At 49.4% G+C, this 27608-nt stretch overlaps 6 protein-coding genes across 13 annotated transcripts; 2 read left to right on the plus strand and 4 right to left on the minus strand.

The window, feature by feature from the left end:
- The first annotated feature begins 3798 nt into the window (after positions 1 to 3798).
- Positions 3799 to 8842, plus strand: LOC127773288 (hexokinase-5). The gene is made up of 9 exons (XM_052299328.1): positions 3799 to 4266; positions 5781 to 5931; positions 6015 to 6197; positions 6538 to 6612; positions 6783 to 6938; positions 7073 to 7171; positions 7255 to 7385; positions 7875 to 7956; positions 8049 to 8842. The coding sequence occupies exons 1-9, from the start codon at positions 3968 to 3970 to the stop codon at positions 8394 to 8396; spliced, it is 1524 nt and encodes a 507-aa protein (XP_052155288.1). The 5' UTR covers positions 3799 to 3967; the 3' UTR covers positions 8397 to 8842.
- Positions 8784 to 12277, minus strand: LOC127773287 (receptor-like protein kinase HSL1). Its single transcript, XM_052299327.1, has 2 exons — positions 9536 to 12277; positions 8784 to 9431 (listed from the first exon to the last, which is right to left on the minus strand). Exons 1-2 carry the CDS (start codon positions 12216 to 12218, stop codon positions 8974 to 8976), a joined length of 3141 nt encoding a protein of 1046 aa, XP_052155287.1. The 5' UTR covers positions 12219 to 12277; the 3' UTR covers positions 8784 to 8973.
- Positions 12278 to 14746: 2469 nt separating this feature from the next.
- Positions 14747 to 15720, minus strand: LOC127774959 (uncharacterized). The gene has a single exon (XM_052301253.1). The coding sequence runs from the start codon at positions 15577 to 15579 to the stop codon at positions 14881 to 14883; it is 699 nt and encodes a 232-aa protein (XP_052157213.1). The 5' UTR covers positions 15580 to 15720; the 3' UTR covers positions 14747 to 14880.
- Positions 15721 to 19096: 3376 nt separating this feature from the next.
- On the minus strand, positions 19097 to 19813 carry LOC127774279 (uncharacterized). Its single transcript, XM_052300520.1, has one exon. The coding sequence runs from the start codon at positions 19811 to 19813 to the stop codon at positions 19097 to 19099; it is 717 nt and encodes a 238-aa protein (XP_052156480.1).
- A 685-nt stretch (positions 19814 to 20498) lies between these two features.
- LOC127773454 (uncharacterized) lies at positions 20499 to 25618 on the plus strand. Of its 2 annotated transcripts, none has more exons than XM_052299518.1 (4): positions 20499 to 21463; positions 21549 to 21659; positions 23145 to 23271; positions 25316 to 25618. In XM_052299518.1, exon 1 carries the CDS (start codon positions 20903 to 20905, stop codon positions 21425 to 21427), a length of 525 nt encoding a protein of 174 aa, XP_052155478.1. In that variant the 5' UTR covers positions 20499 to 20902; the 3' UTR covers positions 21428 to 21463; positions 21549 to 21659; positions 23145 to 23271; positions 25316 to 25618. The 2 variants fall into 2 exon arrangements, with proteins under 2 accessions (XP_052155478.1, XP_052155477.1); XM_052299517.1 differs by having other exon boundaries at positions 20501 to 21463; positions 21575 to 21659.
- Positions 23262 to 27434, minus strand: LOC127773453 (auxin-responsive protein IAA18). Of its 7 annotated transcripts, XR_008017569.1 has the most exons (8): positions 27221 to 27434; positions 26258 to 26610; positions 26023 to 26167; positions 25182 to 25444; positions 24921 to 25068; positions 24465 to 24528; positions 23683 to 24236; positions 23262 to 23578 (listed from the first exon to the last, which is right to left on the minus strand). XR_008017569.1 is itself a non-coding variant. In XM_052299515.1 (7 exons), the coding sequence occupies exons 2-7, from the start codon at positions 26595 to 26597 to the stop codon at positions 24213 to 24215; spliced, it is 984 nt and encodes a 327-aa protein (XP_052155475.1). In that variant the 5' UTR covers positions 26598 to 26607; positions 27228 to 27434; the 3' UTR covers positions 23262 to 24212. The 7 variants fall into 7 exon arrangements, 6 of the variants coding, with proteins under 6 accessions (XP_052155475.1, XP_052155474.1, XP_052155472.1 ...); XM_052299515.1 differs by having other exon boundaries at positions 23262 to 24236; positions 26258 to 26607; positions 27228 to 27434; XM_052299514.1 differs by having other exon boundaries at positions 23262 to 24236; positions 27228 to 27434.
- Between the last annotated feature and the right edge of the window lie 174 nt (positions 27435 to 27608).

A 27608-nucleotide genomic window follows, 5' to 3' on the forward strand; every position in this document is an offset into this window, starting at 1 on the left:
GTCCTGAGAGGTCGCGCCACGCCGCATTTAATGCGGTGTGCAATGCACTCAACCGGTCTGTGACCGGTCGAATGACTGATGGGACCCAAGATGTCAGGCGCACCATCGCGTGTGTCAGGCGACGTGCAGCCCGACATATCCCATCAAATAATGATGGTGAGAGGTTCTCATCCTCTTATCCCAACCGGAGTCGGTCCTCCCGCTCTGGTCAAAGCAAGGCTCCCGTTTCCCGGTGTAATAGGAGCCCAGAAGTCTTCACCCATTAAATGGTGACTGACAGGGGCACCCCCCGTGTCAGGCGGCAAGATTTGACAGGCCCCATCATCAAGACGACGTGTGCTTGGCTTCCCAAGTCAGGAGACAAGAGATGCATTTAATTCAAAGATTATAATACTTCTCCACCGGAGCTAGGTTAGGTTGTTGGACCCATGTGGTAACCCCTTGAGGTATAAAAGGAGGTCCAGGCTTAGTGGTGGAGGGGGGGACTTCCAAGCGAACTGGCGCTTGGGTCTCGCAACCCCAAGCACTGGTGTTCTACATTCAATCAATCATGCACAGGAGTAGGGTTTTACGCTTCATAGCGGCCCGAACCTGTATAAACCTCTTTAGTCTGATTGTCTTGGAGGGGCCTAACCTCCTCAAGACCACACAGCTCCGCTCACCAAGCCCTCGAATCTCACCCGCTGGCCCTGGCCGAACTCACAAAGGGGGGCCTCACAGTTCCCTGGTGGAGGAGTTCATTCTCCAACACCTCTGGCGCGCCAGGTAGGGGACGCGTTTGTGATTTTTGAGGTTCTTTCGAGCGCCGGTGTGGTGAGTGTCGCACCGCCGCTACAGGGGAAGGCGCAGCATCCTCAGGAGTGTCGCGCCACCCCAGGCAGGGGGCAAGGCCCCCCACATCCCCACTAGGTAAGCTTGGCTACTAGGTCTTTGTGGCGAGTCTTCGGAATGTCCGAGGACCCCCAAAGCTCCAACCCTGCCTCACCGAGAAGTACGACGATGGCGTCGACCCCTCCGAGTCCCTCCAAATCTGCACGGCGATCATAGAGGCGGCGGGGAGTGGCAACCGGGTCATGGCGAACGTCTTCCCCATAGCCCTTAGGGGCCAAGCGCGGGGTTGGTCCATGAACCTGCTGCCGCCTCGGTTCACTCTTGGGAAACATTTCACAGGGGTAAAAAGGTAATTCACTAAATCAAAAATTCTTTATTTTCTTCCATAAATTCGGTCCCACTAACCTCCATCCAAAACAGGGGCAAACACCTCTTTCAGTTCAAAAAAAGTGGGGGCAAAAACGAAAACCCCAAAAAGTAGGGGCAAAATCAATATTAGAGATGAAAATGGGGGCAAAAACGAAATTATCCCTTATTTTAGCTATATTTGGTACTTGATTTAGGTCTCACTTAGAGCATTGTACAGGGCCTACAAATTTGACGGCACGGCCCTGCCTCAACCAAGCTGGGACTATAACATATGATGGACGCCAATGCTAACGGAGCATTAATGGTAGTACATGAGAGTAACTTATATAGTATATGATCCAAAATATAAGTCCCTTTAGCCTTATATATTCCCCCGTTCTAAAATAATTTCATTTTTTACCTATCCCATACATATCAATACAAAACCCCAAAAGTCTATCATACTCCCGTTTTATCAAATTTCAATGTAATCATTTCTCTCTTTATATACTCAAAATATATTTATACTCTATTTTTATAAACTCTGACGTAATAATGTCTTTAAAAAAATAAACTTATTATAGGGCAAATGGAACGGAAGGGTCTAAAACGAAGTTATTATGAGAGGGAGGGAGTAATTACTACCACATATTATGAGTTATAGGTTAAAGATAACCTGATTTTGAGACATCATCTTTTTTTTCCTTCTTTGCCGAGTATATGTGAAAGTCAATAATGTCGCTAGTTACTCCTAAATTTTCTAAAAGCAACTTAAACTTTAGTTATGATGAAGTATTGGCTAGGGGATATTGACTTGGGATCTAATATTGAACGGGTTCCACTTACCTTTTATAAGAACAATGCGATACGTGACGGTGTGAGGCTTCGTAAAATATTCTATTTGTTACTGACGTTGTATACTACGCAGTCGTCCAGAAGTCAGATGCTCAAGTCATACGTATAGCATTTCGCCTTTATATGGATAAGTATATCCAACCTAGTCAGACATAGATAGGGTAACAAGCAGAGTAAAATTCATCTGGATACGGTTTAGAATTGAGATCCTTGGCAGCGCGCCCGTGCGGAAGTGCATATTGCACGAAAACCATCGTGTCTCTCGGATTTGTACGACACCGGTGCGTGTCGGATTTGTACTACGGCTCAGCGGGTTTCCCTGAGTTTCACCGCCCCAAAACCGCGAGCATCCGCCGTTGCACGAGCCGTTGGCCGTTGCGTCTCCGCCGCGTGCGCGTGGGCGTGGCTCATCTGGGGAAGCGGATCCTCTGACTTTAGGTTGCACAGTCACAGGCGTGCAGTTCTGCTCTATCCCCCGTTCGTTATCATCCGACGATCCAAACTCGTCCCCCCAATTCCTTTCTTCTTCCTCTGTTTCCTTACTCCTGTTTCTGCGTAGCTTCACGGCTGGCCGCCATGGCTGTCACTGTTGGCCAACAAAGCACACAATTTCTGCCGCTCAAAAGGTGTAGACATGTTTTTGAAAATTTTTTAAGGCGTAGACATGTTGTTGAAAATTTTCTTTTAAGGCTACAGCTTCTGTCTTAGTTAGATTGTTGTTGCAACAAGAAAAATGGCATCCGATTATTGTTGAAGCTTCTCCCTTTGCATGATCTTACCCAAAGTCTAAGACCACTGAATTTGAACATCACTTTCTCCAGTGATGGACTATCATCAGTACTTAACGAGCTGACATTTCAACGACGCACCTGGTATCGTGTCCCCATGTCATCAACAAGCTCTATTCGCGCAATGATGCGGTGATGCGTAGGGTACGAGGCTAAAAGATTGCCCTATAGCAAGCCCCTTTTCGTTTTCTGCATCGGCCATGATGCGATTGAAGTTTGTTGCAAGCCGACAATGCAACCGGCCATGAAGCTATGTAACGAAGGGAGCAAGGAACGGAGGAAGAAGAAAGAAATTAGGAGAATGAGTTTAAACCGTCTGATGATAATGGACGATGATAATGGACGGTGGATAGAATGGAACTGCCCGCCCGTGACTTTGATATGCAAAGTCAGAGGATCCGCGTCCGCTCATCTGTCGTCTCGTCCTCCTCACGTCAGGAATCTCCGGAGGGACCCACCCGGCCATCCACGTGACTAGTTGTACATTTTCTTAATTCCCTTATCCTTTGTCTGCCGTACGCCGCTGATTTTTTGTTACCCCTAAAAAGTCTCCTTTCCAAGTTCTATTTGGACTGAGACTGTTACGTGGGCCCCATCAACATGGTTGGCTTGGAAGTACACTTCCGATCGTATAATGAACGTCAACGTGTGCAATAAAAGATATCTTGTTGATTTTGTTTTGGAGTCTTTTCTTGTTAATTGGATCACGCCGCACCGCACTTGTCCGTGTTGGCCTCCCAAAAATCCGTTATAAATTATCTTTTATCTTTAGAAAAATCACTCACAAAAGATAATTTATAACCAAAAGACCAAAAACCAATCGCACAATTGTCAAGCCAACCACCCCCAGATCTACTTACGACAAACACCCAATCCAGGCCGTCCATTCCCAAACAAGAGCGGATCTGAGCCGTACAAATCCTGAGTGCGGATCCGCTTATGGCGCAAAGGCGAAGGGTACTCGACGCTACCGGTTAAAACGCCCAAGTCAGTGGCTCTCGTCCTCCTTTCTCCTACGCGGCCGGAGAGAGGAGGGGGGAAGAGAGGATCTCGCAGAGCGCCATAGCCTCGGATCCAGAAGCGGAATTCGGTGGAGGTCTCGGGCACCTGGATCGATCGGAGGAAGGGAAGGCGGAGCAGCGGTGATGGGGAAGGCGGCGGCGGTGGGGACGGCGGTGGTGGTGGCCGCGGCGGTCGGGGTGGCGGTGGTGCTGGCGCGGAGGCGGAGGAGGAGGGACCTGGAGCTGGTGGAGGGAGCCGCGGCGGAGAGGAAGAGGAAGGTGGCGGCGGTGATCGAGGACGTGGAGCACGCGCTGTCGACCCCGACGGCGCTGCTGCGGGGCATCTCGGACGCCATGGTCACCGAGATGGAGCGAGGCCTGCGCGGGGACAGCCACGCCATGGTCAAGATGCTCATCACCTACGTCGACAACCTCCCCACCGGGTAAGCGCCTCGATTCCGATCTGATCTCTGATTCCTTTCGTTTTTCGTATTATGTTTCCTTTCGTTTTTCGTATTATGGGTTTGGAACTTTGTGATCTAAAAAGTTTGGAATTGGGAAAGGTCTCGTATTGATGCGAATCGTTCGGGAACAAATCTAGTAGTGACGCGCGTAACCGTGGGGATTTATCTCCGTGCTCTGATTAGGACCGACTGACCTTTTGATGGGATGGTAGGAAATGTGCGAATTCTTTTTATGATGTTTGTACGAAAATCAGATTCCCCCGAAAATTGCGCCTAGTGGTGATCCGAAGAGAATGGGAACAATAATCTCCCATTTGATCTTCATGTGGTTTTGGTGTCTCGTATTCGTGAATTGGGATTTTTTTTTTGTACGTTCCGATCGAAGCTAGATCAATCCTAGCTTTGCCAAACAATATAAGCCATTTGTTATAACTGAAAAAGTTATGTAACCACAAGGAAACGCTTGCTCTCGGACTCTGCTGAGGAGAGCCAAGCCAAATTGGCTCATACCAGTGATTGAAGGAAAAATGTGGAGTCGTGGGCATCTGAAATTGCTTCTCATGCACCAGGACGCAGGATTTCGGTGATGGGGGTACAGAGTTACTAAAGCATCATGCAATGAGAAAAAAAATGAAATGCTAGTATGTGTTATTAACACAAACATAAATCATTGTTATAGAAAAAAATATAAAGTAGCCAAGAGAAAATGATAATACTCTTGACAAGGATGATTTTTGTGCTTGAAAATGATTGTTTTAATTTAGCTGATTGTGCATACACATACTATACATACATGTTATAGATTATAGATCACATTTGTTTGCTAAAACAATTTGCGGGGTACCGGATTACGAACTGTACCCCTCATGTCCTTGTGTAAACAGGATTCTACATAGAACTCAAACAAGATAGATAAATTAGCCTATCTAAGCTAGGAAAGATAGGTCTCCCGTCAACATATCCTATCGTTCTCAGATGATCTTCGGTTTTGTGATCTATAGTAGATCATCCATTTGTTCCTACTTTGGCTCTTTAGGATTTCTGATTATGATATGTGATTAATTAATTTGATCGTCCATTTGTTCCTACTTTGGCTCTTTAGGATTTCTGATTATGATATGTGATTAATTAATTTCTTGTTGGTTTGATTTGTTAAGGCTTCAGTGACAGGTAATTAACTAATGTATGGCAGAGAGTTCCTTTGCATTGTGGTTTCCTTGTTAGCAATCTGACCAATTAGATCCATCAGTCGAGCTTATCTCATGGTATAGTTGGTCTGGTAATAAGTTTCTCTGTAACCTCCACATCGTTAAGCTAAATGTGGCAGGCACATCCTGAAGGAAGTTTCTTAAATATAATGATTCATTCTTATTCTATCGGATCCTTCTACCAGTCTGTTAGAACTCACTCACCCATAAGCATACAATGTTTCCTGCTGCCTTCTTCCAAAAGTAGTAATTTCATTCTTTGATCATAATGATTTCCCTTTGCAGAAATGAACAGGGGTTGTTTTATGCATTGGATCTTGGAGGAACCAACTTCCGCGTCCTGCGAGTCCAACTCGGTGGCAAGGAGAAACGTGTCGTCCAACAACAGTACGAGGAAGTCTCAATTCCACCACATCTGATGGTTGGAACTTCCATGGTAAGCATTTGCTGCTTGATTTTAAATTTCTTGGAGCTGTACATTCCGTGCTTGTCTTATGTATTTTCTGACTATTAATGCAGGAACTGTTTGATTTTATTGCTTCTGCATTGTCAAAATTTGTTGATACTGAAGGTGATGATTTCCACCTCCCAGAAGGGAGACAGAGAGAGCTGGGCTTCACCTTTTCCTTCCCAGTGAGCCAGACATCAATATCGTCAGGAACGCTCATCAAGTGGACAAAGGGTTTCTCCATCAATGACGCGGTAAAAGTCAAAAATAACTTTTGGACATACCTTGACTAGAACACTATCCTGATCCTTCTTTAAACACATGAATTATGTCACAAGGTTCCTTGATAAAGCTTGATTGAATATGGCAATGGAGTATTTCAATTAGCTATTTGCTACAATCTCCCTTTGTGTACATTGTAATCAACTTAACTAGGTTAGTGAAAAGAAATATCGACCTTGATCAGGAAGCATATTTAATTTGAGGATCTTTAGTAGTACTCAGTATTATGTTTGCCTGGTTGATCATATCTGTGTGAACTGTCAAGCATCCAATAAGAATAATTTGATTTTGCTATATTATCTCCTGAATTAGGTTGGTGAAGACGTTGTATCTGAGTTGGGCAAGGCCATGGAGAGGCAGGGATTAGATATGAAAATTACAGCATTGGTAAGTTAATATATATTAATTTAGTCAATTTCTTACTTCCACACTATATCTATGCTCAGCTCCGTTATCTGAGGCATTGATAATCATTTGTATCCTGATGCTGTTTTTGGGGTATTCACATCTGATGATGTGATGCAAACATTGTTGACATGATTTACCACTGATGTTAGGTTAATGACACTGTCGGCACATTGGCTGGTGGGAGGTATGCGGATAACAGTGTTGTTGCTGCTATAATATTGGGCACTGGTACAAATGCAGCATATGTTGAGAATGCTAATGCAATTCCTAAATGGACCGGTTTACTGCCTAGGTCCGGAAATATGGTTAGTGTGTGAATACCTTATGCTTGGGATTATCATTAGTTGTCTATGTCTTATAGATGATCAATGCCGACACTCTTGAATGTTAACCCTACTTAAAAAAATATGTAAACGTGGAATTATTTGGTATTCTCTAGGTAATCAACACAGAATGGGGGAGCTTTAAATCAGATAAGCTTCCTCTTTCAGAATTCGATAAAGCAATGGATTTTGAAAGCTTGAATCCTGGAGAGCAGGTATTCTATCCCCAGTATTTTCCTCTCCTTTTAGTTTTAGCCTTTTAGGTGGACCGCATTAACTTGTATGTATTTTCCAACAGATATATGAAAAGTTGATTTCTGGCATGTATCTTGGAGAGATAGTGCGAAGAATCTTGCTGAAGCTTGCTCATGATGCAGCTTTGTTTGGGGATGTTGTTCCATCTAAGCTAGAGCAACCGTTTGTACTAAGGTATATTTCTGTACCATCTCTCTTTTGATCTTCATTCCTTCCTTTTGTCATGGCAAAAGCCGTTTTACTTTGTTGTTAACTATCATGCTGGTCAAGTTTTTTTTTTCACGATTTCTGTGACTACCCCTTGGATAAGAGTGCACATGATATAAAGACGTTGGCATCGTTTCCATTATAATATTTGCACTGTTGATAATATACCCAGATAGATTATGGAAGGGGAAGTTGTTTGTATATCTTGAAATTATCATGCTAAATCAGTTAGCAAATCCATGGAAGGTGACAAACATACACTTTGTTGTTTTATCCATTACTACTTTCTTCTGGTTCTGGTTGATTCTCATAATTGTGTGCAACTAGAAGTTATCTAGCTTGGATAATTAGGGTGGTTTGGTTTTTGCTCACCAGTTTTTCTTTATGCTTCTAACCCCTCAATCTTATGCAACTCTGGTAGAATTTTTTATAAGTATCTCAATTGTTGTATCACAGGACACCGGATATGTCAGCCATGCATCATGACTCGTCACATGACCTTAAAACTGTTGGAGCTAAGCTAAAGGATATCGTCGGGGTATGAAATTTCTTGACCCAAAGTGGATACGCAACATCCAACACTGTTCAATGAGTATTGGTTGCTTATTTATGATTTGATCTTTTATTCAGGTCCCAGATACTTCCCTGGAAGTAAGATACATTACCAGTCACATTTGTGACATAGTTGCAGAGCGTGCTGCACGCTTGGCTGCTGCTGGCATATATGGGGTCCTAAAGAAGCTAGGTCGGGACAAGATGCCAAAAGACGGCAGTAAGATGCCTAGGACTGTCATTGCCTTGGATGGTGGGCTCTATGAACATTACAAGAAGTTCAGCAGTTGCTTAGAATCAACTCTAACAGACCTTCTTGGGGATGATGTCTCGTCTTCTGTGGTTACCAAGCTGGCCAACGATGGTTCTGGCATTGGAGCTGCTCTTCTCGCAGCCTCGCACTCCCAGTATGCCGAGATCGACTAGCTTTAAGGATGATCTTGATGAATGATGAATCAAACTCCGTTTGTAGGTTCTCATTTCCCCCTTCAAAATCCACATAATACTCCTGGCTCCCCCCTTGAAATCTTACCATCTTTTTTTGGCTATTCTGAGGGCAAACATAAGTGCCTCTGCAGCGGGATATAGCTAGTATAGCGACAATGAGTTTGGAGGTTTTCTAATGGCATAAAACGTTGGATGGCAGTAGCAGACTAACAGGGAAATGGAGGCACAGGCAATTTCCATTCCTGTTCTGTCAGATTCTTTTCCCCCTTAATTGATGTTGAGAACCAAGATTTTTTTGCTCTGTATTTTCTCTTCGTAATAAAGAAGGGGACATAATCGAATTGCTCTTGTTTGATCTCATATATGTATGTGACTGCACTCTCACTGTCCCAAAATTTTATAGATGCATTTACAAAGTTACAATACTCATTACATGCAAATAACTGAAGGATGGCGAATGTTTTTGTCTGGTATCTACCTGCTCTCCTAACTAGCGTGCCATCTCTCCTAGATGGTAACCATTGGATCAGGTTATACTTCTTATTGACCATTGTTCTCATACTATGCTGTCCAAGCTGCCGTTGCCGTCGTCGATGCCTTTGGTGTCCGAAAGCTGCTTCCGGCGGCTGCCACCCCTGATCGGCAGAAACGGCGCGCCGTCGCCGTCGTACTCCGCCACCTTCCCGTCCACGGTGTTCTGGAGCGCCTGCTCGCACCTCACCAGAATCTGCAGAACGTCCCTCATCGTCGGCCTCGTCGCCGGCTGCGCGCCGGTGCAGATGATGCCGAGCTTGAACACGACCTCGGCGTCGTCGCCGTACCCGGCGTCGGTGATGCACCTGTCCACCGCGTCGGCGATGCTCCTGCCCGATTGCAGGTGCCGCCACGCCCACTCCGCCAGCGAGCCGTGCTCGCCGCCGTCGTGGGCTTCCCTGCCGGTGATCAGCTCGAGGAGCACCACCCCGAAGCTGTACACGTCGACCTTCTCGTTCACCTTCCTCGTGTACGCGCACTCTGCACGAGACGATCGTGGTCAGCACAAGGTAAGTCGCTGTGATAAGAGAAGAAATCAAGGGAGAATCGTGAGACGAGCAGCGAGGTTGGTTGAGGTGAATTACCAGGAGCCATGTAGCCGAACGATCCGGCGACGGCGGTCATGGTGTCCGGCGTCCCGGCCTGGACCAGCATCCGGGCGAGCCCGAAGTCGGCGACCTTGGCCATGAGCTCAGCGTCGAGCAGGATGTTGCTGGACTTGATGTCCCGGTGCACGATCGGCGGCGAGCACTCGTGGTGCATGTAGCAGAGGCCCCTCGCCGCGCCGACGGCCACCCTGACCCTCGCCAGCCAGTCCAGCGGCGCTCGCCGGACCGACGGCGCCCTCGCCGTCGCGCCACCGGCCAGCAATTTGTTCCCGTGGAGCCACTTGTCGAGGCTGCCGTTCTCCATGTACTCGTACACGAGGAGCTTCGTCTCCGCGCGGGAGAGGCAGCAGAGGAGCTTCACGATGTTGGTGTGGCGGACATGACCGAGGATGTCCACCTCCGAATCGAACTCGCGCTCCAGGTTCTTGTCCAGCTTGCCGCCGGTCCATATGCGCTTCACGGCGACGGTGCCGCCGGCGCCGCCGCTGCTCCGGCTGGCGTACGCGACGCGGTACACGCGCCCCGCGCCGCCCTTGCCGATGAGGTTCTCGTCGGCGAGCCCGCGCACAAGGGCGGCCTCGCTGAAGTCGAGGGGCTGGAATGGGGTCATCTTCCATGCCGGCTCTGTCCGCGCGAGCCGCTTCCGCCTCTTGATGTCGCGGACGACGAAGAAGGCGAGCGCCCCGATCAAGACGACGAGGGCCGCGCCGGCGGCGAGGAGACCCGACCGGAGACCCGGCGATACGCCGTCGGATGCCTTCGCAGCGCACGAGCGCAGGCCCGCGAAGTTACCCGCCGGCGCCGCCGATACGCAGAGACCGGGGTTGCCGAGGAAGCTCTGGTCGTAGGCGGAGATGGCGAGCGCGGCCGGGATCTCGCCGGTGAGCTGATTTGACGACAGGTTAAGCTGGTTAATCTTCAGCGATCCCAGCGACGTCGGAATACCGCCGGAGAGCTTGTTCGACGAAAGGTCGAGCAGGGTGAGCACCGGCATGGAGCCCAATCCCGCCGGAATATCGCCGGTGAACTGGTTCCTGCTGAAGTTCATCTGCGACAAGCCACTGAGCGACGCGATGCTCGCCGGGATGGCCCCGGAGAGCTGATTCCTTGACAGGTCCAGCTCCTGCAGCAATGGCATCCCGGCGGCGAACCCGTCAGGTATCTCGCCGGAGAACAAGTTGTTCTCGGCGTTGAACTTCTGGAGCTTGGTGGCCGTCGCCGGAAGCCGGCCACTGAAACGGTTGTTGTGGATGTAAAGCCTCGTCAGATTCCAATACAGCTTCTCCGGCAGGCTTCCGGTGAGCTGTCCATTGTTCTGCAGGAGCACGGTGATCAGCCTCGTCTCCGTCCACAGCGCCGCCGGCACCTCGCCGGAAAGCTCGTTGTCCTGGAGCTGGAGACTCAGCAGCGCCGGGCAAGTGGCAAGACTCGCTGGAATTGAGCCGTTCAACCGGTTGCCGGCGGCGGAGATGATCCACAACCGGCGGTTGTCGCAGACCCCCTCCGGTATTGGCCCGGTGAGGTCGTTGTTGTCGACCTCGATGTCTCTCAGAAATGGCGAGTGCTTCCCGAGCTCCGCCGGAATCTGGCCGGTGAGATTGTTCTCGAACAGCTTCATTATCACCAGCGATGGAAGCTGAGCAAGGCTCGCCGGTATCTCGCCGGAGAAGTTGTTCGTCATCAAGGCTAAGTTAGTTAGGTTCATCAAACTTCCAAAGCTCTCTGGGATCGTTCCAGTCAGCTGGTTCTCAGATATGTCGAGATAAATTAAGCTCGCTGCTCCAATCTTGCCATTGACGACGACGTCGCCGGTGAGCTGGTTGGTGTACAGGAACAAGTACTGCAGCTTTGGAAGGTTCCAAATCCCAGGAGGTATGCTTCCGGTGAATGAATTCTGGGACAGGTCGAGATACTCCATCTCCATCATCTCTGTGACGTAGCTGGGGAAATCGCCGGTGAGGTTGCACTGCGCCAGCCAGACCGTCTTCAGGCTCGTCAAGTTCTTAAACGATCCCGGCAGCTCGCCGGGGGTGAACTGATTCACCTCGAGCTTGAGCGTCTCGAGGCTAGTGAGCTCGCCGAGCGCCGCCGGGATCGTGCCGGTGAGCTGGTTGCAGTTGAGGGTAAACACCTTCAGGTTCTTGAGCTTCGACACCGCCGCCGGTATCACGCCGGTGAAGTTGTTGTTGTTCAAGGCGAGGTAGGTCAGGTTCTTGCCGAGCCGGTCAATGTCGGCGGGGAGCTCGCCGCCGATACTGTTCATCGAGAGGTCGATGGAGGTGATCGCGGTGAGGTTGTAGAGGAACGCCGGGAACACGCCGCCGACGCTGGTGTTCTGGAGGTTGAGCACCGTGAGCGCCGTCAGCCCGCCGATGGCGTCGGGGACGGCGCCGGCGACGGCGACGTTGGGGAGGGACAGCGACGTGACGCGGCCGGTGCCGCCGCCGTCGCAGGACACGTACACCCAGCGGCAGTGCGGCGCCGCGTCCGTCCACGACGCGAGCGCCGCGGGGTCCCCCCACGCGCGCTTGACCTGGAGCAGGAGCTGCTTCTCGTCGACGCCGCCCTGCTGCGCCGCGCCGCGCCGCGCGACGAGGCTTGGCAGGATCGCGAGCAGGAGGAGGTGGAGGTAGTAGGCTTTGCCGCTCGGGAATGCCATGTCTTCGCGTGGTTTCTTGGTCGCCGCCGGCGAGCGCGTGCGTTCACTCGGTGAGGCAAGCAGCCATCGCGGACTCCACCGTGAGAAACGTGGGTGGGCCATTTATATGCAGTGTGAAAGGCACGTGCAGACTTTTCTTCCTCCATTATCCTGTTTGGTTAAATGATTGAATTTGTTAGGAATTTAGGATTAGTTTTTGGGTGCTGCTTGCTTGGAAGTTTCAGCCATGCTTTCCTTTATAATTTGATACTAGTTCACCAGTTGGTGGTTTAGCTCATCTTTTGTTTGGTTTTTGCTGGTCAGATGGTGGCGTTGTTTGAAAGGGATATGTTCTAGATGGTTTGTTTATGCAGCTACTACTAAGTTAAGTTAAGGACTAAGCTGAGCAACGTGTACGAATTGCACAGCTCGTGACATGGTTTCTTTATGGGAGTTTTGCGATCTTTTCATGATCATGGTACGACAATATGCTCCGTTGGCTTGGACTGTAGCATGTGCCGGCACATTACTCTGCCGTCGGATGAATGGTCAAACTATTCGGAAGCACAGAGGTGTCGATCACTTGCGACAAAGAGGAGTGGAAGATGTTGCAGATCGCGCGATCTTATTGCTATCACCCATGGCCACCAATAATTTAAACATCTAATTTTGCTCCACTGGCCGTATTGTCGCTGTTGAAACCATTTCTTTTAGTATATCTTCAAACCGATTAGAACTAGTATCACACTATTTATTAGTCTTCAAAGAAAAAGAAAACTATTACGAGAGTCGAGATTATAACCGGTCAAGCACGGCAAGTAAATTTAAAGTGGAAGCAATTAGCAAATGATGATAAGCTTTTTGTTTCCACTGATTTTACAGGGGGATCATCCACCTGAGGCCGGGAATGTGAGTCGTCAGCACGAGGTCACGGGTTCAGGGTGAGTTGGGCCCACGATGTCAGTGTCACATCTAGATGTACTCGTGCACAAATCCCTGGTCTAAAGTTGAGTCAAACAGAAAAGTCTTAGATAATGATGTGGCTCTGGCGCCTCTGGGTTGTCTTTAAACTCTTTGTGGTCATTCGTTGACTAGTCGTAGGCCTGAAACGGTAAGTGAAAGGGAGCATAAGATACTGCACTCAATACCACACGTGCATACAGTATATAGTCGGTATATATGGATAAATACCACAGTGAAAAGTTTATCCGGTTTCTTCACTTCTAGAATACCGAGTATAGCTTTGGATACTCCGTTTTTTTTTTTAACCTGAAAATGCACACCGTATAGGTGCTCGATGACAATGCTGGCAGCGACAGGAAATGCTTCTGGATGATGCAGCTGTGCAGCCCATTGACCCGTCTCCCACAGAGAGATCCCAGCTTCGATCTCAGCCGCACGTTCGGTGATCCAGTGGCTAGCGATGAGTGAGAGTGGCCACGAAGGAAAGGAGCAGGAAGTCTCATGTGCAGCGTCAGAAACTGAAGAAAATTTCAAAGAGCCCGGCTCGCCTTTGCTGACTGTGGACTTGTGCGTAGACTAGCTTCAGAAAAACACATAAAGGATGTCACTGATGCCCACTGTCTGTACAACTCCTACTACCTACCAGCACATTGTTGCGTTTTATATTGCTAAACATTAGTACTAACTATCCTGGCAGTAAGTCCATGATTAGTCTGAGTTTTGGTGTAGTAGGCTAGGACATTGTAGACTCTGAAACTCGTTGTGTTGCAGAATTCACCGCTTAGCACACTGTCCGCAAAGGAAAAATTGCGCTGCAGATGTAGCGAATTTGGTTTTTCGTTAAGAGTTCGGCACTACTCTGTCAGTTCCTTCTGTACTGAAACTTCAACGACTTTTTTGAGTTTTGAGTAAAAAGGTTGTGGACAGAGATGCAAGCTACTATATGGTCCAAGTGTACCCGAAGACTGAATATGATTGATTCGCTTCCAGAGAGTAACAGCTTGTGTTTTTGACTTTTGAGAAAACCGCACGCGAGATGCAGACAGGGATTGTAACCATCAAGATTCTAGAACGGCACTATCTGCTAGATGCTACTCCTCGATTTCACAAGGCTTCAGATGTTGATATGAGGACAGGTCACTAACAAGAATTCATCGTTCTGAAAGAAACACCTTCTAGTCCTAGAATCAAAATTCAGATTTTAAGCCTCGCTTCACAGTTTTTCTAGAAGCCCGTAGAATTGATCAGGATGTGCTCAAGCCCAGTTGAGCAAGGCAAGTAATGGGCGGACGGCGGATTTTTCCTGATTATTAGCTTTCTCTCAGCATTTAGCACTTTGGCAATAGGAAATTAATATCCAATTTCCTGGGGTCTAGAATTTTGGACTAATAATATTACAGTGCAGTTCATAATACCATCATGACAGCATGCTGGACGCCTTCACTCATACGAAATTGTCCAAAGAGAAGCATTATCGCATCATGACAGCGTGCTGGACGCCTTCACCTACGAAATTATCCAACACAAGCATCAAATTCTGAAATATATATAGCAAAATCTGAAATTGTGCAGCTCTAACATGCATGACGAATTGTTTGCTGCAACATGTCAAATTTCTACTCCTACCTGTAAGTGACAAAAATATCTGTTACATACGTATTTATTAGTGTAGATCTTCTAATGTGAGCATTGCAAGCGAAGAGAAACACGCTGGGGTTAGTTAACATGGATAATCCCTCAAGCCATTACGGCCGTAGTGGCCAAATTCGTCTTCGTGCTCCAGGTACCCGCGCGCGAACTTGCCCGGGCTCGGATGGACGACGTCGGAGTAGTGGTAGCACATCTTGCAGACGCTCTCCGCCACCATGTGCCCGCACGGGAACTCGCCGATCACCTTCCTCTTCAGCCAGTGGTGCGTCACGCGGAGGCCGCGGCGGCACGTCTTGCAGACGCAGTCCCACCTGCCGCTCCGGCGAGGGGTCGCCCACCGGCGGATGAGCGGGATTCTGGCGAGGAAGCCGCCGACCGGCTCGTCCGGCATCGGGATGCACGTGATGACGCCGAGGTAGTCGTCGCCGGACATGTGCTCGAAGAAGAAGAGCGTCCGCGTGGCGGGGAGGACGAAGGCGAGGCAGCGGCGCCATTGCCGCCGGCGGCGGCGAGCCACGAAGTTGCCGTGCGTCCAGGCGCCGGTGCTGCAGTGCGAGCGGGACAGCGTCACGTCGCCGCCGGGTGCGAGGTCGTGCTCGTCGCCCGGGTGCAGGGCGTTGTAGTGGTCCAGGCACTCCCGCGCGAGCCGCTCGTTGGATCGCTTCTCCCTGAGGGCGGCGGCGACGCGGTCGTACGCGCGGCGGATGGGGTGCTCCACTGGCGTGTTTCGTCGCGACCATAGCGCTGCCTCCTCGTCGTCGTCGATCATGGCTCTGCTCCTGCCGCCGATCAGGGCCTCGCCGAGGGATCGCGCGACGCGATCGACCGGTGAATCCGGGAGCCCTTCATCATTGTGGGCTTCGGTTTCGGCCTTGATAGTTTTGGTGGGCTGGATATTTCGGGGCCCAAAACTGCTAGTTTTTTTTTCTTTTTGGGCTAGAAGGGGAGCCGCGCGCGCACGGCACACACCCCCGTGCGCTGCCGGCGGTCTTCCCGCCGATCAGCTCCCGCTCCGGTCGACACCACCATTGCCCCGATCCGGATGTTCGGTTCTGGTTAGACACTTGTCTACGGCGCATTGCACACTAGTGACCGATCCGTGGACTCTGCGCGTCATGAGAAATTTGGATACATGCCATCATCAAAAGTAGGCTTCGCCGAAATGCCATTGTAAAAATTCCAATTTGATTTCGTGGAATGCTATTTCCAACTTAGGGGCCGATGCCAGAATGACATTTCGAAATTTCTTCCAAATTAAAATGGTAACCCAATTTTCCTCACATATGCCCAGACCGAAATGCCTCTAGCTAATTTATCCTCTCGCTCCCCACTTTGTCTGGCGACCGGTGGTGATCGACGCCGTTCATCACTGCAGGTAGCCTGTCCTCTCCATACTAGCTCCACTCTTCCAATGCTGGACTCTCTACTATCTTAGATCTCTTTCCTTTGCTAGAAAGTTTTTTTTTTTAACGACTCACACGAGACGGTGCAAAGTTCTATTGATAGAGTAGGAAAAAAATTACAAGAGGGTTGTAACCAGGAAAAAGAAAAAATATACCACCACCCACACGGCGACATCGCCAACAACAAGCCCAGGAGAAGGTTAACACCGGACTGGCCGCCGCTAAGCGTGACCGACCACCACTAGACCAACAAAGGGACACATGCGAGATTGCCCCCTAGAGGATGCCAAAACAACGTCTTCAAGAAGAGAAGCGACGGAAAAACTGCTGCCGTCGTTTGTCAAGACTCAAAAGAGCCAAGACTGGGCTTTCGCTCGGCAATCATCCTTGAGAGGTGAGACAGCACAACAACGCCCTCAGGACATCGTTGTCAGTCCGACCAAGGCTGGACTGGGTTTTCACCCACCGTTCACCACCTGCGAATCCACGGCTGACGCACTGATGCTCCACCACCACACAAGCTTTGCCGACATGTGGGACCTCTGCACCGGCGTCCCCTGCCGGCCAGCCTTCGTGCGCCGAAGACCGCGCCACACCCACCGACAGCTCCTCCTCACACCTAGGTCGCCTCCTCCACCGCCGGCACGCCACTCTGCGCCAAGCCGGCCTCCTCCACCGGACGCGCCTCTCACGCCAATCCAGCCTCCCTCCATCGGCCGTGCCTTCCGTGCCAAGCCGGCCTCCATCTCCGCCGCTCGCGCCTCTCGCGCCGAGCCAGCCTCCGCTGCCATCGGCTGCGCTTCTCTGCGCAAAGCTGGTCTCCGACCCCTCCACCTAAACGATGCCGCACCAGCTAGATGTAGTCGTCTCCCACGCCCTCGGCTAGCCGTCCGAGGCCGCCATGCCTTCGGTGGCCGCAGACACGGTCACCACCACCGCAGCCGCTGCTGCCGAACACCCAGCCACCTCGCCGACGCCATCCTCACCTCGCACCCGACTCCTTCCCCGCCTCCACTTGCTGTTGCCAGCGACCCGCATCCTCCGACGTTGCCACCACCTTCACGGCCGCAGCCAACGCCACCGCTGCCACCGACGCCAGCCTCCGCCTCCGCAAAACCGCTGCGCCGTCGCCCGCCGCCACCAAACAGACTCCTTCCCCGCCTCCACTGCCACATCCGCCGATGTCGCCGCTGCCTCCTTAGTCATGGCCGCCGCAAGCCGGCCGCTGTCACCAGCCGCCGACGCCAGCCACCGCCATCGCGAACCGCCGCCACCGCCAACGCAGCCGCTGCCAGCAACCGCCCTGACGCAGCCGCCATGTCCTCTGTCGACGTCGCCAGCCAAAGCCGCCGCCGCGACAGCCCCGACACCGCCACCAGCCGTCGGGACCGCCACCAGCTGCCGCGACCGCCACCAGCCACCAGCCGCCAAGTACGTGGAGCTCCCGCGCCAGATCCGCCCATATGGGGGGCCGGATCCACCCACGGGGGGCCGGATCCGCCTTCGGCGCGCCTGGATCCGGCCCGCCGTCGCCAACCTCGCCGCCACCTCCATCCCCGCCGTCGACGGCCCCCAATAACAGACACAGCTCGCCATCCCCGACGCCATCATCACCCCCGCCGCCATCACCTTCCCCGCCGCCAGCCGCCATCCCGCCAGATCCGGCAGGAGAGGCGCGGATCTGGCGGCACCGCCGCCGCCGCCTCAGTCGCTCAAGTCCCACCGGTGCCCCGCCGTACTCCTTGAGAGAAGAAAAGAGGCCCCGCCGCCACCGTCCTTGCCGCTGCGCGGCTTTGCCGGCAGCTGCTCGGGCGGCGGCAAGGCGGAAGAGAGGGGGAGGAAATGGGCTGTCGGCGTGTGTTGTCGCCGCCCGTGTCGCCTGGGGCGAGCGACGCAGGCGGAGCTAATAGGGTAGATTTTTAGTCATTATAATCTGGGTTCCTTGCAATCTTCGCTGCCAGACCATGTCGCCACACGCGACCGAAAATCTCCCGGTGACAACTTGCAAGGGGGCAAGCAGGTGCCCTTACCCGGCGCACTACCTGAATAAAATCTCCAGGAGCTCTCTGGACCTGCACCTGTAAAAACCATCGTCTCCGCCTGCTACGTTCTGACTTGAACTGCACAAATTAATTTCCTTGTCTTCCTACTCGCTATTATTCCTTCGGTTCCATATTTTAAGTCACTTTAGCTTTTGTCTTAAGTTAAACATATCTAACTTCGACCAATTGTATAGTTTTATTGTTGTAAATGTTAGTGTATTTTAATATGAATGCTGTTAATAGGAAGTTCGACTTGTGGCAAAAGCTAAAGTGACTTGTAACACGAAACTGAGGTTGTGTCGGCTACTCGATACTACTATTTTCCTTTTTCATCAGACATTGGATATTGATACGATCATACGAGGACCGCTACTGTGAATCACACAGGAAGTTCTTGGTTCAGAGAGAGACCTTTCTAGGATCAGTTTTCAGATTTCGGACATTGATTCACAATTTTTCAAAAAAGCCTGCAGAATTGGTGAGACTCAGCATGCACAAGTTCAGTTTCCAGATGAACTTTTTCTTTGCAAGACAATCAGCATTTAGCACTTTAGCAATAGAAATTACGATCTAATTTCCTGGGTCTAGAATTCTGGACTAATTAATATGACACTGCACCTTAGAAACAAGCTGAAATTTTTGTCAACATTACTATAATTTGAGTAAGCGACATGAAACATTGGTAGGGAGAAATGGTTAGGGGTTTTCCGGTTAGCTCCACAAGATGGTGGGCTAACTGGTCTGGATTTAAAGTCTCACCCCTTTTATTTATTTTGTATTATGTTCTTTTCTAATATTCGTGTTTTTCAAACATTGGTAGGGTTAGTTCGTGGACAAGCGTTTACATTTTACAACCGTTGCAGGGACGCCAGAAATCGTCCTCGTGCTCCTGGTACCCGCGCGCAAACTTCCCCGGGCTTGGATGGACGACGTCGGAGTAGGAGAAGCACATCTTGCAGACGCTCGCCGCCTCCAGATGCCCGCACGGGAACTCCCCGACCACCTTCTTCTTCAGCCATGGATGCTTCACGTGGAGGCCGCGGTTGCAGGTCCTGCAGACGCAGTCCCACCTGCCGCTCCGGCGGCGCCGGGTCGCCCACCGGCGGCAGAGCGGGACTCTCGCCAGGAGGCCGCCGCCGTCCGGCTCGTCAGCCATCGGGACGCACGTGACGACGCCGAGGAAGTCCTTGCTGGACATGTGCTCGAAGAAGAAGAGCGTCCGCGGCCGGGAGGGCAGGAACAACGACGCGAGGCAGCCGGAGCGGCGGCGAGCCACGAAGTTGCCGTGCGTCCAGGTGGTGGAGTTGCATGGCGCGCTGCACAGCGTCACGTCGCCCGGCGCGAGGTCGTGCTCGTCGCCCGGGTGCAGGGCGTTGTAGTGATCCAGGCACTCCCGCGCGAGCCGCTCGTTGGACTCCTCCTCCCTGAGGGCGGCGGCGCGGCGCCGGTCGTGCTCGCGGGCGCGGCGCCGTCTGGAGTAGTAGTCCTCCTCCAGCATGATCGGCCGCGGCCATAGCGCCGCCTCCTCGTCGCCGTCACGTACCCCGCCGCCGACCATGGCTGCGTCCAGGATTTGCGTCGCGATCGATCGGAGAATCCGGGAGCCTTTCAATCTCGGGAAGAAAACGTCAAATATCAGAGAAGAAATCACCCAATAGAGCAAAATCGCTCGGGAGATCGTTTGATTCGTTTCGGACTCGTTGCCGTTGGAGACAAACTGGGCCTTGAAATAGGTTGGCAGCATGGCATGATGGGCCCCGGCACGCTGAGCTTCTTTTGGGCCTGAGAGGCCTTGTGGGCCTACATCTATGGGCCCAAATTGCTATACTTTTACGAAGAAAATTGCATATCTACCATCCCATAAGAATGGCTTCAATATAATACCATTATGAAAACGGGCTTCGCTGGAATACCATTCAACCAGAGTGTCTTCGCCAAAATGCCATCCCGAACAGAAATGCCCCTGCCTCTTCTTCTTCCTCCATCCTGCGCGTGAAGAGCTCGCCGGTGGCCATGGCTAGCTCCCTCCCTGCCATCCCCGCCGCACGGGCAGCGGGCGCGGGCTCCGGCGGAGGGCTGCGCGGTGGCGGCAGGCGCGGGCGTGGGCTCCGGCGGAGGGCTGCGCGGTGGCGGCAGGAGCGGTCGACGGCGGTGGCCACGGGCTCCGGCGGAGGGCGGCGTGGTGGCGGCTAGCGCGGTCGGCGGCGGCGGCCGCGGGCTCCGGCGGAGGGCGGCGCGGTGGCGGCTGGCACGGTCGACGGCGGAGGCCGCGGGCTCCGGTGGAGGGCGGCTCGGTGGCGGCTGGCACGGTCGACGGCGGAGGCCGCGGGCTCCGGTGGCGGCGCGGTGGCGACTGGCGCGGTCGACGGCGGCTGGCTACGCGGTGGCAACGAGGAGGCGGCGGCGGCCAGGAGCTGCTCCACCGGCCCCACGCGCACGCGCGCCGGCGGGATCCGCGCGTCGTCGCCGGAGTCCTTCCGCGACGACCTCAGCTGCACAGGCGTTGGCGGGGATGGCAGGGAGGGCAGCGCCCCGATCGCCGTCGGCAAGGCGGCATCGGCGCGGCGGTGGAGATGGCCATGGCCGCCGGCGTATTTCAGCGAAACCCGTTTTTATAATGGTAGTCTAGTGAAGCCATTCTTATGGGATGGTAGATATGCAATTTTCTCACTTTTACGGGGTGGGTGGGCTAAAAAGTGGAGCCACGCTGACACGCACGCGCCGTTCGCCGCCGGCATCTTCCCGGCGATCTGCTCCGGCTCCGGTGGGCACCTCCTCGACGGTACGCAGCCACTGCCCCCTCCGCGTATTTCTTCCTATTGGTTATCTCCAGTTTTCCGGCGAGCGCACTCGCGCGCGCCGGATACCTTGTGGACGATCTGGAAACTCTGCACGCTGCCAGGAGGCTAGCGGAGTAGTGGAGGAGGGCGTGGTGAGGGTCGGGAGGCAGGGATGGAGTTGGACGGGGAGACGAGGTGTAGCACCGGCGCTGAGGTTTGATGGTACTTCTGCATCTACGACCCCGAGTTTGCTCAGTTGCTGTCTTGCGGGAACAGGCGGTTTCTCATTCATGGATAATCTGAGGAAGTCAGATGGATTGATGTCTCATGGCTGTGAATTTTCAGTGTCTCTGGCGATTTGCTGTGTTTCGTGTTCTTATCAGAATACATGAGCTTATCTCTGAAGAGATTGCAAAGGGCAATATTAAGTAAGCTCTTCTCTTTTTTTAAGCAATGTACTCATCCTACTGTTGATTTGATTAAGTTAAGAGTTAAGAGTGACTAGCCGTCTAGCCGTATTCGATTCCTTCTATTTGCAGGTCCGAAATCCAAATTAAAGAACCACGAGTGCACAGAAGATTGAATCCCATGATTGATTATCTCATTATCAACTGTCGTCTTCTGGTTAGTGATATCTTGCCCCAAATGTTCATCTAGAACTTTTTACAGGTGTTTTCATACGCTGTCTCGTGTTGTCCATTCTCGTGGAGTAGAAAATTGTAGTAGTGGACCATTCTCGTGGAGTAGAAAATTGTAGTAGTGGACAATTTTCAAACTTCAATGTCCAAAGAAACATAGTTGAGCTGTCAATTCTTATTTACCTGTAGGATCTGATGGATCATAAACAGAAAAAGTATCCTTACACTGCTGAAATGCTTGATAAGAGTTACTAAAAAAACAAGAGCAAGGCGACAGTGCTACTGCCTTTTTCCAGAACAAAATTATCAGCACATCTGATATCTCTTAGTTATATAATATCTGGAAAGAATTATTAAATTCTTCTCTAATATATTTTACTAATTAACTATGTTGTCATGAGTCATGAGTAATATCTCGTGACAAACAAATGAACAATTGTGCATAGCAATACTGCTAGTAATCAGAACCCTAGACGTTGTGCAATTGGCTTGGGTGACTTGGGACCATGTAGTTTTGCTAATGATGCAGCTATGCTGTTAGTCTTTTTGTATACGAAATATTTATGCTCTGTATGCATGGTTATCATTAGGGCCTGTTCACTTTGATGCCATTTTCAACCTTACCAAATTTTGGTAAAGTTACCAAAAAAAGTGGCTACATTTAGTTTCCTGCCAAATTTTAGTAACTATATAAGAAATCCTGCCATTACCAAAATTTGGTAAGGTTTTTTTGGCATCAAAGTGAACAGGCCCTTAGTGAAAGTATCTATGCATATGCATAATGCAAGTATTGTTTGTTAGGAATGTACATGCTCTCCAAAATTCCGTGGTTTTGTTCGTTGAATCATATACCTTAGAGATGATGTCCTAATTCGTATGCAAGTGTTTACATTTTTATCGCATATTTACAGATCATATGTATATCTGCTAGCTGTGATATTGTTAGTCTCCATGGTGTGTTTCCTAGTTGGCCTCGTAACATCAGAATCCCCCCAGTATTATCTACCTGATTTAGTGGCCTCTCTGATCGACAGAACTTAATGTAAGCAGCGGTTAACTGATAAAATATTTGCACAGGACATATGTGGAACTAAGTACGCGATTCATGGCATGTTTAATTTTTCTAGGAACTACCATTGCTTTCATCTACTCCAATGCATTGTTCTTGCAAAGGGAATATAGCCTTTTTTAGCTCACGAACATGTGAGCACACAGCCACACAACACGGAGGATGCAGATGTTTAGGGAGGAGAAAAAGGCTACAGATTCTTTCGTAATCCACCCTGTCCTTTGTTCTTTTCCTGCCATTCGGAATTTAGTGGTGACCCAATGACAAAGACCTTTCCAGTGTTTCCAATTCCAAGGCTGCAAGTATTACCGTGAATCTTTCTGTCAGCACCATAAAAATATTACACCCCTTTTTTGGGTCCTGTAGTTTATCCTTTAACCTAAAGATCTTGATTTTCTACAGGTGGAGCCTATGATGATTAACCATCTGGAATTAATGCACACCACATACCAGTCTTTCAATGGTGAAATTGAGCAAGGGATCTGCTGCAAACTTTTGTGGCCATGTGGGGTTTTACCTGAAATTTCAGGTATTCCTCAAGCTTTTACCTCTTGCAGACTTCAACTGGCAATTTAAGTTCACTAGTCTCCTTCCAGTCTCGTATCATGGTGGTACAATTTACATCTGGTTCAGTAGAAAGTAGTAAATAGAAACAAATTATCAAAACAAGCAGTAATTCCACTATGAGCTGCAGTAGAGTGTGATTGTCAGCTTGAAGCCCATGCACTATCTCTATCATGGAATGGATCAATGCCATGTGTTATTCCTGAGAGCAACCCTTGTGATATGCACTCCCGAGAGTGGCTTCAGATAGCTTCCATGTTTGGCAACTTTTCCTATGGAGGAAGCAAATTAATTGCCACGGAATGGTGTGTAACGAAAAGAAATGAAGTTATCGAATTCAATCAATAGTTTCCACAGTTGTGAAAGAGGGATTAACCTGTGAGTTAGTCACAGCTGACAAACTTCTATGACAACTGACAGGAGGAAATTGGGGACGCAGCTAACTTGAAGTAAAGGTGTTTGGATAGCTAGAGTGATAACCAAAAAAGTGGGCAAGTTCACACGCTCTAACAGCAGGACCATAGGATATTCCATATGCTGCTGCTGCTGTATTATTGATGAGCCACCAGCATTCTGTAGCTGTTTTCTTGCTCTCTTAATTTGCAACAGAAATCACTATTATGATCTGAGGATTGCCCTGCAGTTCAGTACAATCATGGCATCGTACTGTACACACTTTTGGCACCTTTGTCAAGAAATCTATAACTTATAGAATTACACCAATCTGTTATATCTGAAAAAGAGTAGGTCATTTACAAAATATGCAGTTTGTCCACTGCACCTGCAAGATGCTATTTTCCCATTATCATAATCATCTGTACAAGCCAAAAACAGGTCATCCCCCAGAAAGGTGATGGACTATGGTTTGCACAATTGATATGTCTGGACCCTAAAATCAACGATTTGCTACTTCACAGGGTCAGCTCCAATCTGTGGAAGGACATAAGAGGAAAACAAATTGAGGGCAGACCTTAACTTGAGGAAGTGAATCCATTTGACCCAAGTCTATAGAATTATTTTATATAACTAATATAAGTGCAATACTATAGCATGGTGTTATATAACACAAAAGTGCATCATTTGATCCAAGTTTAACCAGAGATACAGTACTGCTATTTATGAGGAAAATGGCGCCTGTTGAAGTTGCCCTATGCTTACCATGTCATGGGGAAGTTCTGACCTCCTCATAACCCTCAACCTCTTAACAGTCGAAACAAATACCCTGCAGCAGTCAAAAGCATTAGTTAGATAGATAGCAGTATTCATGGCACATCCTTCGGGCTAGTTTGAATTTGCTACCTTACCAAAACTTTGGTAGGGTAGCAAACCAAACATCTGTATTAAACACTACCTTCGCTACAAATTTGGCTTTGCTCATGAACTAGTCTCTTATGGGCATAGTTTGGCTTCAATCCAAATAAACATTTTTTAACTTTACCCTACCAAAGTTTTGGTAGTGCCAAAACTTACCCAAGATTTGGCACTACCAAAATTTTGCTGGGGCACCAATCCAAACAGGCCCGAAACAAATCAGTATGACAGGCTGACACCGTATCTTGTATATGGCTAGTGCTAATAAATATACAGTAGGAGTAAGCAACAACAAAAGCTTACTTCCATGGTATGTCCCCAGCTAACATTCTGTCTCCATCATTGTCTTCATATACTAAAGTGTATACACCAGTTCCATCCAACAACCCTGAAAATATTTTGTCTTCTGCCCCTTGCTCTCCACTTTCAGCACAAGATAGATCTTTTTGAGCTGCAAAACAATGCTTTAGAACAATATACAGACCATTTAAAACAAAAGTATTTGGCTCCTTAAATGACTTAAAGTATTTGTGTTCAGTGGGCTTGGTGTTCTTTTTTTTTTACCTTCAAGAAAACCACGGAACAACTCTTCAACAGCAGATGACAGCTTCTGGTAGCTGTCGTATATTTCAAGGTCTACTTTCCTTCCAATGGGGATCCCATCCATGTTGATTTTGACAAGAGGTCTCTTCTTGCAGATTGGCTTTGCCTTGTCATCAGCTTCGTCATTTTGTCGTTCAGGGGACTGTTTAAATGAACTGCCATTTGTGAGGTTTCTCCTGAAGGACCGGATTGGAGGCCAACCGACTACTGGAGGAATAGCACCTCTACATCAAATTAAAGCACTGGTAAATGATGGGTTTATTCATTTATTTTTGGAAAAATTGGGAGTCTGCGTATGTAGGTGGCGTAAATCATAAACCCATAATTAAAAGAACACACTGTTCCACTGATGGAAAGCATATCATTACTTAACCAATAAACAATGGTTTGAGCCACAATGAGTACTAGCCACAGAAAGTAACTACGTGGTTGATTAAAAGACAACCTTTTGGCAATTTAAATTGACTAAGGTTTCTCCTTTGAGTGGCAAAATTGACGATTAAACCATTATTCTAAGTATCAAAAGCCAAAATAAATATCACAAAATGCTCACGACAATTCATTCAGAAAGCCATGACCAACAAGTGGAACAATTTGAAAGATCTTAGCTCATTTTAGAATTAAAAAGAAAAGAAAAGAAGGGACCCTAGGAAAGCTGAATTCATAGGAAAGCATGAACTAACATTAAAAATATGTAATCTGTCAAAGTTACCCATGCTGTCACCATGCATGATGACAAGAAAAAAACAAGTATGGCTTCCATGGTAGAAAAGAGGATAAAAGGCAGTAAGTGTATTGTTACCTCCCCTGGGGGTTGCTGCTGTGCGCTGCAGCTGAGCATGGTGGTGAGGGACAGCATCCTTTCTTCCTCTCACCTGCCATATTTTCATTTCCTAACGTTAGCTCCTTCCCACATTCTTCTGTGTCCCGGTGGCTCTGATTATAACCTGAGGTAACAGAAGAGAAGATATAGAAAAAAAAGAACAGCTGCTCAAATTAAGGAACTAGAGTAAGCTGCTCGTTTTCCCTTGTCCTACCTTCTAGTGTGGCCCCAACAGTCGCAAAAAATCCTCTCTTTGCCCCAGTTGTGCCGATGCTGGTGGTAGGCTTTGAATGTGTAGGGAAGCAACCGATGGATGGTTCTGAGGAACTCTCTCGGTGTTGCTGCTGTATCTTCTCTCTTGAATCAGCTGCTCTCTCTTCCTGTTGGACACCAGGGAGGCCGAGCTTAAGCTCTAGCTCCTTATCCTCATCGGCATCTAAGTTTGTGTTCCTTGATCCTTCTCCATCTGCTTCTTTCACCTTCCATTCTCTCCCGTCAGGGATGAGGTGTAGCAGCGTGGGAGGGAGGCCTTTGTCCTTGAATTCTTCTTCCATAGGACTTGATCTGCTATAGGAAATATGAATTCTCTAAGAAAAAGGAACAAGAGGAAAATCTTTGTGTTAAAATGAATAGATGGTGGTATGTGGAGCTGAGGAAGGACTCCAGTGCCAATGTTAAGGGCTTCAACACTCAAAAACTCTACCATAAATGATATACTACATATGAAGTTGGGAAACGATGGGAAGAATGCAAGTATGCAGCTACTTGAAGAGTTCAGTTTTGCACTCAACTTAGGCCGGAGAAAGTGTCAAAACAAACGTGTAACATATTCTAAGGTCAAAGTGAAAGCTGGAAAGAGAAACCGGGAAGAGATAGGACTTGTGATCATCAAATCAATTCATGTCACAACCTCAAAGACGTTTTCGAGCAAGGGAAATGGAGCCTGCAACCATTTATTCGGCAACAAGATAAAGCACTTTCAAGTCTCGTGTCAAACTTAAGTCTTTCACGACGTGAAAGAGTGGCTACCAACTCATGTCCAAAAGCATTTTCGGATGGACGCGATGTAACTCGCCGAAATTAGCAGACAAAGAGATTCAAGCTCATGCACCTTGCAACCACTCAAGAATTAAGATAAGATCACATAGCAGAGAACATCAACAGAGCAAGCACTCACCACTCACCAGACACCAAGAACAGCTGCAATAACCTGTCCAACTCTAAGGCTCAACAACTCCAGGAATGGCTATCAGAAGGCCAGAACTAACAAGAAGCAGCTAGCTTTTGTACTAGTGTGTGTGATGCCTGCCGTTCTTTTCTATTGGCCTGCTTCTTCCTAGTGCCCCTAGAGCTGAGCTCTCCTTTTTATCCTTGCACTTTTCAGCCTATCTGTTCTTGGCAAGCACGCAGTTGGATGGCTCAACCTGTGAATGATGCAAGTGTGTACTAGTAGGCATGTAGCACGGGTTCCTTTGCGTTCGTGTGTACGTGACCGTGTGTATGGGACTGGATCGATGATTGGGAGGGGGGCCAGGTGCACCGAGCATCGATCAAATGGATCTAGC

Source organism: Oryza glaberrima, chromosome 5 (genome assembly GCF_000147395.1).
Source record: "Oryza glaberrima chromosome 5, OglaRS2, whole genome shotgun sequence".
Lineage (NCBI taxonomy): Eukaryota > Viridiplantae > Streptophyta > Magnoliopsida > Poales > Poaceae > Oryza > Oryza glaberrima.

What these genes read in the sequence shown, in the direction of transcription:
- LOC127773288 (XM_052299328.1), top strand. Translation starts at nt 3,968, where the DNA reads ATGGGGAAGGCGGCGGCGGTGGGGACGGCGGTGGTGGTGGCCGCGGCG. An exon ending in GTCGACAACCTCCCCACCGG is followed by an intron (nt 4,267 to 5,780) that starts GTAAGCGCCTCG and finishes TTCCCTTTGCAG; the next exon opens with AAATGAACAGGGGTTGTTTT. An exon ending in AGCTAAAGGATATCGTCGGG is followed by an intron (nt 7,957 to 8,048) that starts GTATGAAATTTC and finishes TCTTTTATTCAG; the next exon opens with GTCCCAGATACTTCCCTGGA.
- LOC127773287 (XM_052299327.1), bottom strand. Translation starts at nt 12,218, where the DNA reads ATGGCATTCCCGAGCGGCAAAGCCTACTACCTCCACCTCCTCCTGCTC. An exon ending in GTTCGGCTACATGGCTCCTG is followed by an intron (nt 9,432 to 9,535) that starts GTAATTCACCTC and finishes CGTCTCGTGCAG; the next exon opens with AGTGCGCGTACACGAGGAAG.
- LOC127774959 (XM_052301253.1), bottom strand. Translation starts at nt 15,579, where the DNA reads ATGATCGACGACGACGAGGAGGCAGCGCTATGGTCGCGACGAAACACG.
- LOC127774279 (XM_052300520.1), bottom strand. Translation starts at nt 19,813, where the DNA reads ATGGTCGGCGGCGGGGTACGTGACGGCGACGAGGAGGCGGCGCTATGG.
- LOC127773454 (XM_052299518.1), top strand. Translation starts at nt 20,903, where the DNA reads ATGGTAGATATGCAATTTTCTCACTTTTACGGGGTGGGTGGGCTAAAA.
- LOC127773453 (XM_052299515.1), bottom strand. Translation starts at nt 26,597, where the DNA reads ATGGAAGAAGAATTCAAGGACAAAGGCCTCCCTCCCACGCTGCTACAC. An exon ending in TGTTGGGGCCACACTAGAAG is followed by an intron (nt 26,168 to 26,257) that starts GTAGGACAAGGG and finishes CTGTTACCTCAG; the next exon opens with GTTATAATCAGAGCCACCGG. An exon ending in GCTGGGGACATACCATGGAA is followed by an intron (nt 24,529 to 24,920) that starts GTAAGCTTTTGT and finishes TGACTGCTGCAG; the next exon opens with GGTATTTGTTTCGACTGTTA.